This window comes from Trachurus trachurus, assembly GCF_905171665.1.
Source record: "Trachurus trachurus genome assembly, chromosome: 12".
NCBI lineage: Eukaryota > Metazoa > Chordata > Actinopteri > Carangiformes > Carangidae > Trachurus > Trachurus trachurus.
In genome coordinates this window covers 12883647-12901805 of record NC_139908.1, presented here as the reverse complement: position 1 = coordinate 12901805, position 18159 = coordinate 12883647, and the positions used below count along the sequence as shown (strand labels likewise).

At 39.3% G+C, this 18159-nt stretch overlaps 1 protein-coding gene across 1 annotated transcript in view; it reads right to left on the bottom strand.

The window, feature by feature from the left end:
- brinp1 (bone morphogenetic protein/retinoic acid inducible neural-specific 1) overlaps positions 1-18159 on the bottom strand; it is a gene marked incomplete at both ends in the record, with an annotated part of 76989 nt that overhangs the window by 31818 nt on the left and 27012 nt on the right. The window contains one exon of the mRNA XM_083983298.1: positions 11409-11578. Within this exon, the coding sequence (XP_083839424.1) occupies positions 11409-11578 (170 nt within the window). The remainder of the gene's footprint in view (positions 1-11408; positions 11579-18159) is intronic.

The window sequence follows — 18159 nt, the reverse complement described above, 5'->3', positions numbered from 1 at the left end:
ATCACAAAGTATAGGATATTAAAGCTTCTACGTTACCAATGGTTGGTGAAATTGCTTTTTACTTATATAAAAGTTTATGCAAAATGAAACAGAATTTGATAAAACCTGGAACTGCTTAACAATTTGTAAGAGTGTTCAAAATCATTTCATCTGCATTTTTATACCACAATTCCCAAGCTTGTTCGCGTTTTCATTATTTTCTTCGAGCCAAGCAACGGACTTTGTAATGCACCTCATGGCCTTGCATAGAGTGCATGTGCAGATTGATTACTGAGCTAGACTTCCTTATCACACTCTGCCATCTTGATGACTGCTGACAGTGTTCTTTTGCCTACCCTTTTTGTTGTGCTTATCGCAGGAATGAATTACTTCCTTCAAAAGGTTGTGTTGCATGATCCATGGTGACTGAGCAAAGTGAATATCTGTCCTCTGTCGCCTACAGACAACTCCCCAGGTGGCATAGCAGGCTAATGCACCAGCTACCTCAAGCACATTTACATTAATAGCACGCACACACACACACACACACACACACGCAGATACACAAGTGGTGCTTGCCACAGCCAGTTTACCATACAATAATTTCTCTCTAAGAATATTTCTTTTTCCAAATTGGGCACAGACATTCCCAGCTTTATGGATTAGAGAGTGGCCCTTGTAATCTGAATGACCTTAGTTGAGCAGTATGCAGCACTTGTTAGATTGTCTCTTTTCTTTCTCTCCAGCACACACCATAAGAGTGCTGTGCACCAGATTATGAAAATGGAGGATAACGTAATAAAAATACAAGGAGCAATCAAAGAACTGAAGTGGGCCGAAGGGGATTTAGAGGATTTGGATTATTAAGCAGAACACAACAGTGGAATCCCACTGGACCGAGACTGTATCACAGCCCACAGTCAGAAACCACGGTTCTGGAACATCCTCTCTAACTGTCATCTGTCATCAAGAAAATCATCTAACCAAGTAAATAGGAGATGATGCACATGAGATCATGTTTCTTCTGTCTCTCTATTTTTCTCTCTTTTTTTTTTCCTGTTGGCAACCAAATGTACACGCTCAATTCCCTAAGCCCCAAATGTTGGAAAATCCAGTTTCTCTTGTCTCTGTACAATTCTTTTGCATTTCGATCCCTGTTCAAGTTCATCCTGTTGACGTGCATAAAGCTGCAGCTGTGGACATTAGATGTGTGTGTACTTTGTGTGTTGAGTCAATTATCCCATATTGTCTCTTTCTTTTCATATTAAAATGAATCCTGTGTCTCTATTAGTTACATGCATAATCAGTTGCTAAGTGTGCAAACCAAACACTGTGACCTTGAGCACTGTTTTTACATTTTTAAGTATCCTGCCACACACATTCACAAATACCCCAAAAAATGAGAGTAGGAATAGTTTGTCACTTTATTGGATTGGCCTCGTTGACCTACTCTAATTAGGCAGCTGAAGCAACCAACATACTGCATGTACCAAATACTGTATTCATCTTACAACGGATGCCAGTGCTGTCCATGTGTTTGTAGACTACTCACTTGTATGGTTGACCTTTTCTAACAAACTTGCCTTTAATAAAGCACCAATTAAAAAGATCACATTAGGGATTCTGGAGCTTGACAATTCATAGTTCCCTAAACACAACAAGACAACATGGAAGGCAAACGCCTGGCTCATGACAGAGAAAACGGGAGCTATTCTTGCACTGAGCAATGCAAATATTCTCACAGAGAGTAATTGCAAAACAGACTTAAATTATCATGGAGCACTGTGAAATATCAGGGATAATTGTAGGCTCCTTGGAACATCAATTGTAAAGTAAATGCCATATGACTTCCTCGTGCCTAATTAGACTGAGTGAGAACTGGGTCATTTCCAATCACATAAAAGGTTGTTATCAGCCTTTCCTAAACATGTATAAATTAGAGGTTATAATGTTATAAATGAAGATATTGCATGTGAGTTTTGCACATATCTGAATTCCCTTTTATCAATTGAAAAGTTGCATTCCTATTACTTGCAATAAATTACTTTGAGTATATGAAATAAAAATAGTTTCTCCCTCTATAGACTTCATTGGCATTAGCTTTACATTAGCACAGCGGGCCTGTGAGAACGGAGATAGCATATCTAATGCACATGATTTCTCTATCACCCTTGGATACAGTATGTCTCAACTGTTTCACTTGTGCAATGAAACCACTTTTCACTAAGTTCATTAAAATTATCACAGCATATGGAGCTCTCATTATTTCTATAATTCCTGTAACTTGTCATGGGAACAGTGTGTTCTCATTTCTGTTTTTCAAACCACAATGATAGAGAGTATTATTCTCAGAAACCAAACTTCACATTATATCGTGTCCCCAAGTTGTGTTTCAACTTGAAAGACCGCAGAGAATAATACAAAAAAAAAAGAAGAGACAGAGGTGGTTTGAAGCTGTGTGAGATAAGGAAAACAAGGGATGAATGCAATAAGATGGGTGAGTGGGACAGGGGAGAATACTGTAAGGTTGAACTGTCTTCATTACGTATCGCCTCTGCTGAGCCCTCCTAATCTGCCCATCACCTGCCATTCTCTTAATGACTTGCTATTTCTGGCTATGCAGAAATGAAGAGACGTGCTCCTCAGTAATTCTCAAAGCCTGGTAGTGAAAGATCTCTGAGGACATTTTTTTCCCTTCCATGTTCATATCATATTACATATGGCTACAGTGTTACTGTAAGTCACATTAGATAGACAACCATATTCGTGGAACTCAGATACAGTAGCAGCGCATCTCTCTTGCATGTCTAACATTGTATAAATGTTTACATGAAGATCATTTTGAAAATTCTTAAGTGTCAACTGTAAAATTCTTTTTTTTTTCTTTAAATGTAACACATTTGTTTTAAGTGATCCTGGGAATTATCGACTTTGGGGCATTTCTAATTATAACCGTGGCACCCTCAAGTGCACAACTCAAGCTACACTGAATATAAAATCTGTCATACTCGCTCGTGGCGAATGCAAATGAGGTACACACGGCTCCAAACTTGGCTCCTGCAGATGACAAAAATCTGGGTCATTTTGTTTACATGTTAAATTTTCCTTTACCTCACACGAGGCTCACATGACTGGACTGTGAAATGAGAAAAAGGATAGTGTGGCTGTGGCTGCTACACTCACCACCTCCACCACCACCACCACCACCACCACCCACAGCACTGCAGCATCATCAGGAAATATGCATATTGAACGCTGGTGTAAATCAGCCCAGAGTCACTGTATGGATAGGTGACCTTGTGAGGGATGCAGTAAGCACACACCCGCCCCGCCCCACCCCTACCCAGCAGGAATGCATTCTTGCACACTTCACGCACGGGTGGATATACAGTAGACACGCAATAGTCAGACGCTCAGTCGCAGGCACTCACATACATAATACAAGATAGGATGTGGGCGCGTACACACGCAGCCCAATTCCTAATCGCTATTCTTCCTGCATAATCACACATTTTCACGGGAAGACACTCACTCGTAAAATTGACATTTTCTTTTCATTAAAACACTCCATTGGGTATCTTATTTTCATTCCTAAATGACCCTCCCTCCCTACTGGATTCCTATAGCTTGCAGCAATCTGGTTCAGCTACACCAAGACCAACAACCACATGTCATTTATTTCTATCAGCAAGGTATGATATTGTTCACAGTAGGAAGATGCCTTTTCTTTAGACTGACTATGTCTTTTTGTTTTGTTTTGTTTTGTTTTAGAATCCATCTAATGAATAATATAAGTGGAGGAATATGACGACATCCCTATTACTGTATCTCTATTATCAAAAGATGTATAAGAATTACTACATGAAGATGAAGAGAACTATATTGGTACAGTATCTGGACTGTGCAATTTATGGTTGTGTGTGTAGAAGTGGAGAGTGTGAAGAGGATAATGAATACAGATTTTGGCACAAGAATGACTGACTGACCGAAATCTGATTTATGAACCAGTAAAAATGGATAATACCTCTATGCTAAATGGCTTCTGTGATATTTTTTCTGTTCAATAAAAGAGCAGCGATACATTCATGGAGATAAATGTTACAGCTGGAACCCCACCTTATACTGTACGATCTCATTACACCGTAACCCCAGGCTACATTGTTCAGTACTGTGGGTCTACTGTGAGCTTGTTTGTTTGTCTGAGCGTATACATGTGCTGTATGCTTGCCTGCTGCCATAGCTGCATGTTGGTGTGTATTTCAAACAAGGGAATGACAAGACACAAAAGGACAGAAAAGTTATTTTACCGTTTAATCACTGTGTTATTCGCCACTTTGTTATGTGTACATTTGTTCTGCCTTTTCTTTGTTTTAACTTTTACTTTGTGGTCTTCATTACACCGCTGAGGTTTAGGTGTATTTTTCATTGTGTGAGTGGGTGGCAAAAGCATTTTTCTTTTCTTTTTAGCTGATGTGTTTCTGGGTAGGTGGGTCTCTGGTAAATAACAAGACTAAGGTTCTGCTGAGGGCGCCAGCAGCACAGTGGGGATATGTCTTGGTTTTGATTAACGCTACCATGTAGCCAAGACCTCTAAAGCAGTGCAGAGGCTCAAAGAGACAGAAAGGGGTATCAAGAATGAAAAGGTTAAATAAATTCAGCCAGCCACTATGCACGTAGTCCATCAGGCCTCACATATCCCCACCACCACGTATTGGCAAGCAATTGGATCTAACCAGCCTAGAGCGAGTGCACACACACACATTTACACAGACCAAAAACTGTTCTTGCTCTTGAAAATATACCTCATGATGCTATGGTTATTACTGATATTAATTACCACTGAATCTTATTTAACAATAAAACAAGCGCTCCTCGGGGACTAATTTTTACATGTAACCTTTAATGGTAATGTATTCCTACCATTTCTGCCTGCGCAGCATGTGCGACCTGTAGGAGTCCAATAACAATCAAACAATTGTTTGTATTTCTCACTGATGAGACGACGACTGTGTTTATAATGAGAAGTTTGCGCAGATGTCTGCTGTCATCAAAGACTGATTGCTGTATGTCCTGCTGGCTGCCCTGATGTTCACGTAATGTTCTGCTGCCTCATTAGTAGTCTGATAATGACACACTTAATCAAATAATGTTTGAAAAATTATACACTACACATTATTTGATATACTACAAGTCCAAATTGATTTATATTTTCATTTCAAGTATAAAAGTACATGGCACAATTAATACCTGAGAAATATTAATTAATGCAGTAAAATATCTAATTATAGGACCAGTTAAATTACAGTTTTCTTTTAAATTACAATGCTGCATGAATCTGTGCAGTTGATTGTTTGGAAGAAGTTATTATTAGACTTGGGGCATATTATTGGTTTTTATTCTATGTATTTGTGAATTTTCAACATCTTTAGATACACAACCAGGGTTAAATGTGTACAATGCTAAGTAACACTACTGTGTTTTGGTCCTGGGATAAGTGCTATGCATAGGAAACAGTTGTGTGATATCAGGCGAAGAGCCAAACGAAAGTTGGCGGCAAACCATTTGAGACATTTTGTTGAATGGAGGGGGCATTCAGCAGCTTGTCCCTGACATCTGCACAATACGCCGCCATCTCCAAATTACAGCCTCTTTTCTTTTCAAATTCAGACTGGAGCATTGTTTAACAACTTTTCTTTATTTGCTAATGGATGCTCCCTGGGATAACAAGGGCTTAATCAACCAGGTTTTCTGACCGCATTTGTTTGCTTGATATTGAAGTCTCCTCTGTTTAATCTTGTTGTAGACAAGATACGATGATTGTTACACAGTACAACAGGTGGTAATAGGCTATGAAAAGCCATTCCTTTGCAGATGTCTATTCTAATCAAATAAATTATCTAACCATTGTTGGCTATTGTTTTTATTGAATGGGTTTTAGGTTCTCAAATAAAAGCCTCACTATTGTTCTCCTTGACATAAGAAGTGAGACACATCTAAAACCAAAATTGTTTAATCACTTATTGTATTTGTGTACTTATATATGGTGGGCATTTTGGGAGTGTTTGATAATCCATTTTTCAAAGTTAATGAAAAGAGTATTTAAAATGTAAGAGAACATCTGTTGATATTAAACCCAGTTTTGTGAACATGGCGCCGGGGCTATTTATTATGATGGCTGTAAGTCTATGGTAAGGAAAAATACATACATTCAAGTGTCAGTTATTTTCTTTTTTCTTTTTTTAATCCAAATATTCAACATTTTTTAATAGCACCAGTGGTGTTGCGAGAGGCCATCTGCTACATTTTCTTATTGAATTCTGACCATATAGAAATACTGAACTTCTTTCTTCTCTTTTTGATCCTGTGGGGATCAGAGAAAGGAGCCCCAAATATTGGCAGGGAACCATAAATACAATGCTTCCTTCAGTTGTGACTGAAGAAAAATAATATGATTCAGTAATTTCCTTTTTTAATTATTCAGAATAATTTAAAGCTATCCACAAATTCATTGAAAGTATTTGCGTGCCAAATGCTATAAATGAAGTGGGTGAACTGTTTGGCAGCTATAGCGAATGAGCTAATCGAGAATAAATGAGAGAAGTGTTGAATCCCTGAGGCCAAAGTTACAAGCCTGCCTCACAGAATATTTCAGTGGAACAAAGTGGACCTGACTTTTAACCTGCTTACTTGCAGACAGAAAATGTCTAAAGCATTTCTGCCGTATTGACACGTGGTTTTCATCCTGATTGTAAGTTTGCACTCCAAAGCAGGTCTCACAGCCATACTGAATCAATATTGGAGGAGCAAAGCCCTTGTTCTCTGTGTTTATAGATCCACGCCTTCTGCTGGTCTTTGCTTCCTCTGCACATTCTGATCACTGTCTGTCTGCTGCCGACGTGACTGGTGAAATGCAATTTATGCTGCCTTTAATCTTTAGTCAGAAGATATGCAGAATGCAGCTCTGCCTCAGATGATTTTTGGTCACAATATATCTACCAATTATGCAAATTGTTATTATTGTTACCTCTTTCAACATTAATTTCTTTGTGTGTGTGTGTTTCTTATTATTTCTGTTATATTTGAGACTATTTAAATTCTCATGATGGTGCTGTCTGACAACATAATAATTATGTGTCTCAATATTACACGTTAGGTTTAACGGTGTTATACGAAAAGTGGTAACTTTTTATACTTGCTGTCTAAGTTTAAATCTTCAACACAACCAGCAACAGGCTTCAAGGAAGGTTTGTGTTTATTAAAACAGTTATTCGGATTCATTAATACAACTCTCAAGGTCCATACTATGCAAATTGTTGTTCTAAATATTGACAGTGGGTCCCTCCACATGAAGAGACCTTGAGATTTTATTTAAAAATTCACTTTTAGCTTATCACTGACTTTGTTAATCAAATTACCACAGAGCAATTACACACACGCAGAACCTGGAGCTTTTAGGGCCCCTGGGGCGGAGGATTGTTTTGCCCAGTTGGTAATTAAGCCTAAAACTGTGCGTCATTACACACGGAAAACACAATATGTCCAAAAATGTGGCTTCAGTGCATTGTGAAGTACCATAACAGCAATCAACATTCATACTGTACCAGCATGATTATATGTTCTTGAACTACCCTGTCCAAAGTGCATTAGCAGCACACTGTAACAAAACACTATTTGCAGCCATTCCCCTCTGTATAGCACACTACTTACTTGATGCACCATTTGTTTCACTTGATAGACCAAACCTATTAAACTTCTATTGTATTCTGTTAGAAGGGCAAGGCACATCTATTGGGAGTTTCAGTCAACCCATTGCTAAGGCCTCAAAGGATGCAATATGTGATAGGTGAAAGGCAAGCTATCTTGCATGCCAGCATTGCTCACTCACTCACTCCCTCAATCACCAATCGGTTCACAGCCCTTCTCCAAATTCAGACAAAGCCTCACCTCTTGACATATGCTACAGGTCCATCAGTCTTGATCAGCAGATATGCAGTTCACTCAGCTTTGCAGTTACTTTGTGTGTGTGTGTGTGTGTGTGTGTGTGTGTGTGTGTGTGTGTGTGTGTGTGTGTTTGAGGGAAGGCGGAAGCTGCTGTATGGATACTCCTCTCCTCGCAACACCTCCTGCCTTCCTTTACTGAGAAACTGACTCAGCAGCCTCTGTCAGGTCTGCTTAATTTTGTCATGGTTGACTTCCTGCTACCTGGAGTCTCATCTGCCAGAGCCCCTTAATCCACTTGTCACTCACGGCAACAAAAAGCTAGAAAGGTGCTCCTTGAATGAAGACAGAGAGGTGGAGCACTGGTAGGTGTATGGGAGAGTTGGATTGGAGGCTATTGTGTGAGTGCACAGGTGCTTGGCAGCAGCTGCGGCTGTGCTGGAGTTGCTGTATGGAAGATTTCATTGTTACTTCCGCTCATTAGAATCCGGTCAATTCATCAATAAAGATGAAAATGCTTCAAATTGAGGAAAAAGTATATTAATTGTAAAAGGGAAAGTGTAATATTAATTAGTTTGTTATATAAATAGCAATTAAAAACACATTTAACAATGTTTTTGGCAAACCTTAGAGCAAGAAGGGCATGAAGACATGGAAAGAAGATTGGCAGGAATTGGCTGTCCTGAGGATGCCTAATGATGCAGAATGTTGAAATAAGTTTGAATATGTGCACGGATCACTGTGGTTTCTGTTTGAATGTTCAATATGGCTCCAGGATGCCTACGCTCCTGCTGATCAGCACTGCAAACACTAGTTTTGTTCAGAACACCTAGAATAAAGAAAAATAATTTCTCTTTTTTATGTGCACAGACTTTTGTGCCGTTATTTTACAGCAGTCTGGTTCCAATTGTGCATGATTTTTTTAAAAGATGGCCATGGTAGATAAGAGTTCTGTAGATTTGAACAGAGATATATATTTCTGTTGCATTGAGATGTAATGAAAAAACAACCCTCAAGCAGCCTACAGTACATGCAGTTGCAGACGGAGTTCTGATATAACCCACTAATTATTATTTGGAATAGGCATTTTTCTCTGTTCGGCGATATTTTATGTATAAGGTATTTACTTATTTATGCTTTGTATTTTATTTTATTTTTTACTTGTTGGATGCCTAAAATTTAATTTGATTCACTGGTTTATTTTTTCCCCCATATTATGCTAATGAATCTATACCCTTACACATCTCAGTTATGACATTATGATTGTGATGCTAAGTGTGAAATTAATGCCATTAGACAGTGGTTCACATATTGTGGTCAACAGTAAGACATGGGAGGCTATTCTTGCAATTTTCCTGGCTGAAGTTTAGAGTCCTCGCTGCGAGAGCTGCTGTTGCAGGATCGAAGTCCATATGATCATGAGGCATTCCAATTTCGTCTGTGGCGCAGCCTATTTTCACATCTGCAATCTGCTTTCTGCCAAGAGTTGTGTGATTGCAGACCCATGGAAAACCAGAGAAGTCTAAATAATTATGATCACCAGGGCTTGAAATTAACACCCACTAACCCACTCAGTGTTGCTAAAATTTGACTCTGGCAGGTAGCACCATTTGATACCTGCATCTTTGTTGGCTGAGGTTTTCAGATGTGTCAGAAAAGAGAGGCATCATGCATGTTGTTGTTTCTGCCATGATGCAGTTGTTAATATATCATACGTGTATCTGTTTCTTCCAATTTATTTGCAATTTTTACTTACACTGTATAATTAAAAAAAATACTCAGGTGGAATAATACTAGAAAAACACTGGTGCATTTCATAGTTGAAACTCAATGCTCAGTTGTTCAGGGTTATCCAAGTCCCTACAACTACACTGGAAGCAAGCATGTTAATCAAGTTGATGTCCTCACAAAACAAAACATCCCAGAAGCGGTGCTGCACACTCAGGTTCACTCTAACTTTATTCTTGTTTTTTTAGTAATGGTGTGCGTGAGCAAGGTCATAGCAGACAGGGGATGTTGTCCAAGGCCCCTGGGCCTAGCATTATTATTTTTTTGTTATACAGGTATACACATGGAATCATGATGCTTAACGCTGCTAAACTACTATGGGACTGTTTCAATTTTAGACGCTATGTGGGGTCTGAGTTGTTGTGGCGGAGCTTCATTTTAATACTTTGTTTTTCTTGCACTAAAGCTGCTTAATTTGAGTAAGCATCTGATAAGATGAATGGCACATACACATGACAAAAAAAATGTAGAAAAACTAATTACATTTCTGACACCACATTCACAAAACTGGGTTTAATGAACAGCTGTCAGAGTATTTTGATCTGTGTGTTGGCATGTTATTTAGTCTACAATTACTAAATTATGCAAATGATCCAACAGAAATTCATCTGAAGGAAGTAAAACATCAAGCCCTGTTGTTGTCCTGCTGTTGTATTATTATCATTGTGATTGATACTGAAAATCATAATCATTTGAGTCATTTTGTGTTTAATTGGTGGGTTCTAAATTTGAAAAGGGGAAAATAAGTACAAGTGCAACTTTTCAAAAAGTAAAAGAAAAAGTAGTAGCCTAATGTTACATTATACACATGAAAAATGTGTTTTAATGCAGAACCTAACCTTAAGATGATACTGCCTCCATCGTGCATGAAGCATCTTGGACTAATTACTGAATCGCAGTCGCAAGGGAGGGTTTTTCCAGAAAACTGTGGCTTATTTGGTTTTGCTTGATGTTATTTTTATTCTACAATTGCTTTCCCTAGCCCACTCTCCTGAGTGTCCCTGAGACCTTGGTCCCTGGAAAGAGCATGGTGGATGTCTAGAATTGGCAAGCAGTTGCAGGAAAGATGCTCACACTTAACACCGCACCACCACCCCACCTTTTTGTTGGTTGAGGAGAGGAGACTGTGTCTTCAGCAGGTAAAAGATGTGCAATTTGCTACTAATATTTTCAATCAATCCATGTAGTCTGTTCCAGTTTCTTGTTCACGGGTAACTCATTTTCAGCCCTTCCCAGAAGTAAAAAGTTATGTTTTGACACTCTCATATCACCTTGATACATTATAAATATGGATGCAGGTGCATGTTTAGAATGATGTAGATGCATATATGTAGGTAGATGCATGTTTTGCAGTATGTCCTTGTCTGCATTGGTTAATTTTAACCAGATTAATTTATTTTCTCGGTACAGACCATCTGTCAGTGGACAAAGTGAAAACAAAGCGTTTATTGGATTGTCAAAACACATTGTTTGTGTGGGTGCACTATTTATGTTTTCCTGACAGGCAAGCACATCTAATAAATGTTTCCTTCTCATTACCAAATGTAGGCTAGCACAGCAGAAATTCTTCAGGTGAGGCGCAGTGTTCACGTTAATGTTAACCAAAAGGCCGACCTTTACCTTCTGTTGAAGCTTAAGTTAACAGTGCCAACCCTTTTCTCAGTGCAAATGGGATGGATTTATATGCAATAGGTAGCACCAACCTTGATGGCATTGGTGGAGATCTGGATCTCGTGCAGCTTCCTCATCGTGCCGTCGCGGTCAATGAAGTATGACGAGGCCAATTGATGGAGGGCTTCCACGTTCTGGGTGGCGTTGACAAGCTTCCTGTCCAGCTTGTTTTTGGCCAGGTACATAGTCAGTGCCTCCTCTCCTACAGGTAGCACAAGGAAATGGGAATATGGTTAGTATTATACTCCATTTGCTCAGTTGCTTGGTGATTGTTGGGAGAAAAGAAGAAGTGACAGAAATATCTGAGATATCCACTGAAGAAATGATCTTCAGTTAAGGTGCAGTGCATAAATAATGAGAGTCTACTGGTGATGTCTTCATTTATGAGAGTTGCCCAAATCAGGCTTATATCTCAGGCGCCAATGGAGCTGAGAGACAATTTAGAGGCCTGAAAACCAAGGCAAGCAGTTTTTGCTTGAGAAACCAGATGCCCCAGTTTTCCAGGAACCGTCTCCATATTCGCTGCTTTATCCCCAGCTGGCACGGTCCCCAGAAATGTCCCCAGATTTACCCTTATTGGGATGGCATTATTTCCATGAGAGGTCTGGTGATATAGAATTTTTACCTCGATACCACAGGAATTTTATCCCGTGGAGAACTAATACAGTTGGGTCCAAAAGTCTGAGACCACTTCCTCTCCCCTGTACAGTATCTCACATCCTATCCTATCTTTATTTCCAGCTACCCCAGACCAAGAGGAGATAGATAAAATATAAATTCAAAAATAGAAAATAACATTACCGATTGAAGAGATTTAATTACTGCCAAGAAAATGTGCAAATAGCTAGCTATGATGACAGGAGCTTGTAGCCACATGGAGCCATTTGAGGATTTTACCTTTTGATTTGCACTGTGGCATTGTTTGGCATGTTCCTAGATTTTTTGTCATTTTCATCTGGATGACTGAGCAAAATTACTCATGTGCATGGCTAAATCAAATTACTGACCCTATCTGGTGATACAGACACTGCCTGGGGAGGCGTAAATTACGTCTCTTCTTTCCATGTCTTTCTCGTTTCATACTCTAAATCACAATGTTTCATGAATCAACTCAGTCTGCTCTCAGTAAGCTTTCGGTAATGAGAAGAACTGAGATGTTGACAGATTCTCATTCTGTTTAAAAAATTCATTTTGAAAATACCGACTATTTTCATGACATAGCAATTCAACAGAATCAAGCCAAACAGATAATGGTGGGTTGTTTTCTGAAATGTACGCTTGGGACGACCAAAAATGCTCATTCTTCCAGGTGGACATAGATTTCCCACCTCTGAGTTTAAAATCGCACCGTAACCACTGTAATAAGGTCACAACTGCTGTGAATATAAAACTGATTATGCGCACACACTAAAATCAGCACATCTCTAATCTCTTACCATAAATAGAGTTATATACCCAGCCTTAAGATCTGAGAGGTGAAAACCGAAAAGCCCAAACAGAAGCCTCATCTTGTGTGTGTGAGTGTGTGTTTGTTTGAAGGTCCACAGGAAATAGAGGAAGGATTGTTTTTATGCAGAAACCCTGACCTTTCCGTAAGTGTCTGAAAAGGGGGATGAATGCGAACGCTTAGAGCGGCAACGGTACCAAATATTTACACAGCACCAGACAATCGCTCCGATTTTCATGGCATATGTTTGTTTGTTGACACACAATAACAGACCTGAGCTGCTCATTCTCTTCATATCATATTCCTCTATCTTTCATTCCTACGAGCAGAAACAGATGCATAAAAAGCAAACACCGATTCACTTCCCCAAGCTCATGCAACCTTTCCTCTGAAGATTACTGTTGAAAATGGCTAACCATATGCCTGGAACTGGTTGGAGAGCATGTCACATATGTTCAGGTTTCCACTGCTGTGAATGGTTGGGGTGGCCCCAAGCAATGCATTGGAATTGGTCACTTAACTTGTGGTGACCGTGACTAGGGGTGGGTAGCAGTCAGGGCCAATGTCTCATGCCTGGTTAGAGTACAAGCACTGAGGGGACAAGGCCCCATTCTCTGACGCTGCCATGCTCTCCCTCCCTCGGGGGTTAGCAAAGTTACTTACACACACTTGACTAACACCACTGCGCAAGAATAATGGTGCCGCATTAAGCCCTTGATCTGCCCTTTTTTTTTATCCCTTTTGCAACTAAGTGTGGCCTAATGGAGGTCTTCTGAACATAAATATGTTTTGGCTATTGCTTCTGGTCAGGCAAAATCATTACCTCTGTGGCTTCAGAAAATTTAATTTGTGTGCACCTTTCTGTAAGTAATACAATGTGGTACATTATTACAGGGCACCTCCCTGACACTCTGCCAGAATTAATCAGCTCACTCAGAGCTTATGTGTTTAGCTACTTGAAAACTGTGAACTGTTTCTCCTGAAAATCAGTAGCCTAAGTGTGTGTGTGTGTGTGTGTGTGTGTGTGTGTGTGTGTGTGTGTGTGTGTGTGTGTGTGTGTGTGTGTGTGTGTGTGTGTGTGTGTGTGTGTGTGTGTGTGTGTGTGTGTGTGTGTGTGTGTGTGTGTGTGTGTGTAAAAGCATCTACTATAACTACACAGTACACATATAATATGTATGTATTTGGGTATTACCAATTTTATATTTTGGAACATTTGGTTCTTATAGATTAAAAGACCCATTTGTAAGGTGTTGTCCCCCTTTGGCCAGACAGAGGAAGTGATATTCTGGCTTCTGGTTAAAGTCTTACATTGCCACTAGAACCGCAAGCCTACATACTTTTCAAAAGGCCAACATTTCTATATTTAAAAATGCTTTTTTTAATTGGCATTTATAATATTAATTTTTTTGACTGAATTTTAGGTCTTCATCAAATGTAATCTATATAGCTTTGTGTTGAAGCCTGGACCCGGCTGGACTCACAAGCATTCTCAGGTGACCTGGCCAGCGATAAGTCATGTGACATGTGGCGTGTGAGAGTGTGAACTGATTGAAGTGCGTGTGTCTCACGCTCAATGCGTGACACTTGAGAGCCCTGAGTTACTGAATTTAGCATGCTAACTACCTTGCGCAGCCCTAGTTGGACTGCCTCATCATTTTCCAATACCGAGTCACTGTAGCATCCTGGCTGCCCTGAACAAGTAATTGCTCAGTAATTACAACCTCTTGTGCTGTAAACAGATCAATCACTAAAGCTCTTGCCAAGCAAGTAAAGAGGTGCTAATGCTGTTGGCTACATAGTAACAGCAAAAATTACTAAAATATACAAATGGTTCCTCTATAAAACCAATTATTTTGGAAATTTGTTCAGCTTTTATAATAAATGTGTTCTTATAGACATAGGACAAAGGGAAAAAGAAAATATGCAATTAGTGATGAAAGTGTAGGAAACGTTACTAATTAGCCACAATATGTTTAAATAAGCAGAGGTATAAATGAAATCAGTCCATTTTCCAAACATAGACTCTTCGTTGTTATGCAAGAGATATTCTCATGCAATGTTGTTTTTTTATGCTGGCGGTAGAACAAAAACAGCTACAGAAAGTTTCAAGCATGATGTGGCATAAGCTAGCAGTGTTGACAGACTGTGTAGTCTTCCACTACAACCAAGGGCACAGTCAGAGTTCTGCATGTGAACTCTAGCCTCAGGCTTCAGTGACCACAAGTCATTTTAATAAACTACGTCTTCCTGTTCAGTGCTGAACGCATTAGACTATTGCAGTGAAGAGGTTCCTGATCCAGTCAAAGGGTTTGTATTCATTCGTGACTAGAAAGACTGTAAAGGATGGGCTGATATACAGTACAGTCCCTCTCGTAAGCTATGTGAAGTCTTTATCTCATCAATGTAAAAAAAAAAAAAAAAAACATTTGTGAAGAAACAATAAAATTCAGCCTTCCACAGTTGAATACAGCCTATGACAATAACCTCTGGTGGTATTGTTACAGTGTATAGCATTCACCATTATCTTGCATTTTTCACTTGTAGCCACAATGGTCTCACTTGGAGGTGTGTTTTTATGCCCTCTTTAACCCTGTGGGTTTGCGCTCCTGCTCTCCCATGAATTTCTGCAATTTCTTTTTCAACTCAAACTCTATAGACCTCTCTGTGCAAACACTGACAGATTTCACAGTAAAACAGCGGTGTCCTCACTCAAAGTAGAAAACTGATTTCAAACACATGAGGGAGTGGAAACGACTGAATTGTGCTGATATGTGTCCCTGACAGCTTAAGCAAAATGCAAATCTACCTTCACACTTTTCTTTGTCGCTTAAGATCAATACCAAGAGCAATACCTTTCTCTTGCCTTGGTGATGCCGTGACTCTACTGCTATTTTTTTTAAAGCCTTTGCCGCTTCGAAATATTTGGATTTGTCAATAAAGTTAAATCTCCGGTATAGCCCTCTGTGGCTGCAGGCACATCGAAAATGTTAAGCATCTATGTCAAACTGTGCTGATGTGTCTTTCCGTTTCAGCCTCAGTTTAATTCTGGAGCATCGACTCACAGCGGTGGCGTCTTTTGTTGGGAAATCTGAGACGTATTTGTTCTGTTGAAGCTTCAAGTCTCCCACGCGCCGTCTGCGCCCAGGATGCAGTCGGGTCATGCCGCACTTGAAAATACACATCTCTCAAACCCTTCTCATTTAAAACATCCACATATCCCATAAACTCAGCTTCAGGTGGTACAGTATGAGGCAGTTAAAATAGTCAGAAAGGAGAAATGCAGAAGGTAATTGATAATTACTTTTCATGATGTTTTCAGCAGATGGTGCCAGTATTCAAACAAAGTAACCATGGAGTTCAACCTATCATTACTGCGGTACAGTATGGTCCAATTTCCAAAGACAGTATTGTCATTATTATCAATCTCCTTGTAAATAATCAACTACTGTATGATCACAATCAGCTCATTAAATATCCTTTAAAATCAGATTAATCTCTTAAAATGTAACAAGCACAGAACAGTTAGTGCTTTATTATTTCACTGCACCCTGGACCAGGACCTCATCGCAGGCATAAAAAACAGGATGTATAAACCATAATATTCAGTGAAGATTGTCTCCATAAATACAGACATAAACAAAGGGTATTGTCACAAACAGTTTTTGTTCTCTAAGCACTGTGTATTGGCGCCTAGTGCTTCCAGACACCACAGGCAGCGTTGTTGTTTTTGCCACTAAAAGAAGCCAAAGAACATTTACATACAAACAAATGAATAAAATCAAAAGAAAGAAGGTCACACTTTAGTCACAGCGTCCAAAAGTAATTTCCTTCTAAACTTAGAGTTTTAGTTTTTAAATTGGGATAAGGGACAGTGTTGCATAATGAGTTGAAATCATTCAATGAGAGTGTCCTTGCTGAAAAAAAAAAAAAAAAAAAAACACGGGTCAGTTGTAGTGGCAAGGGCAGAGTTAGTGCAAAGTTTCATTGTCCCACTTAGTCTTCAAGAAGAGGTCAGGGTGAATGACTGGGGACAAAAAAGTGGGTGACATCGACCTAGAGAAGACTGTGGTACTTGTCTGTTATCCCTATTTGTTTCCCAAAACTTAACCATGACCATTTTCTATCCCTTATCCTGATTTAATCAAAAGAGATGATCAGTATTCTCAACACCTAAAAACAGGTTGGGTGCATTTTCTTCCTCAAATCATTATGCAAATCTGTCCATTGTTTACAAGTTTGTATTAATTTCACTGCTTTGGCTGCACTGACTTGTTTGTTTATACCACCCAATGTCAGTAAGGGGAATAATGTGAAAACAATAGAACTGGTGCTGGATTGTGTATCACAACACCCATGATCTTGCACACGTATGTTCATTCTTGTGCAAAGTGCAGCAGCTTGTGATTATTGCTCCATAACAGCACTTATGGTCAAAAATGCTACAGGATACCTTTGGGAACCTGTTATCTCTGTATGGAGAATTCTAAACCCTAACCCTAACTAGACAGTAGGGTAAATGTATGGCTTTTATATTGTTATGAAGCTTTCAAAATATATCTATAAAAGTAACATCTCTATGTTTTTCAATGCTCATCAGTTCAGTCAAAAGTACTTCATTCACTCACAGAGAGATGTAGCACTTGACATGACTAGATCACCCCAATAAGGTGCCTTTGTTAGCCTTACACCACCACTGGGCTCATAACAGGAAAAGTACACGTTATAATAATATCACATTGGAACTATTTCTGCCGAGTTCAGAGGAGGGAACCTCTAATGGGGCTCTTTACACTTGACCACTCAACTTCACGTTGCCTGGGAGAAGAAGAGTTCACTTCTTTTCTCTCAAGTGTATAATGACTCTTGAGATCACAAAGGGGTAGGTGGCTAAAGAGAGAATTGGCTTCTTCTTCTTCATCGTCTTCTTACCTCATCACTAGTCCGGTGTGCACATTTATTGGTTCATATAACTGTGTTCTTTAATGGGCAATCCCACGATTGAGATAGGAGTGTACTGACCCATAACATGAAACAAAATGGCCTCAAGGTTAAAGATAATACGGTGATAACTCACAGGTGAAGAGGAGGAGGTGGAGGTTAAGAAAATGAATGAAAGGCAAAAAAATGCAAAGAGATGGCTGAAAAAATAGTATGCAATATGACTGCCAAGGCTTCTGTGGTTGGAAATTAGATCGATTTTTTTTTTCTCCATGACTCAACCATTCTCCAGTTTTAGCCACCTGGTGCATCTGTGGCAACGTCTTTCCTCATAGCTTAGACACACTTAATTGCATTTTACCTTTATATAACATTTCAACCGAAAATTATTTCCAATT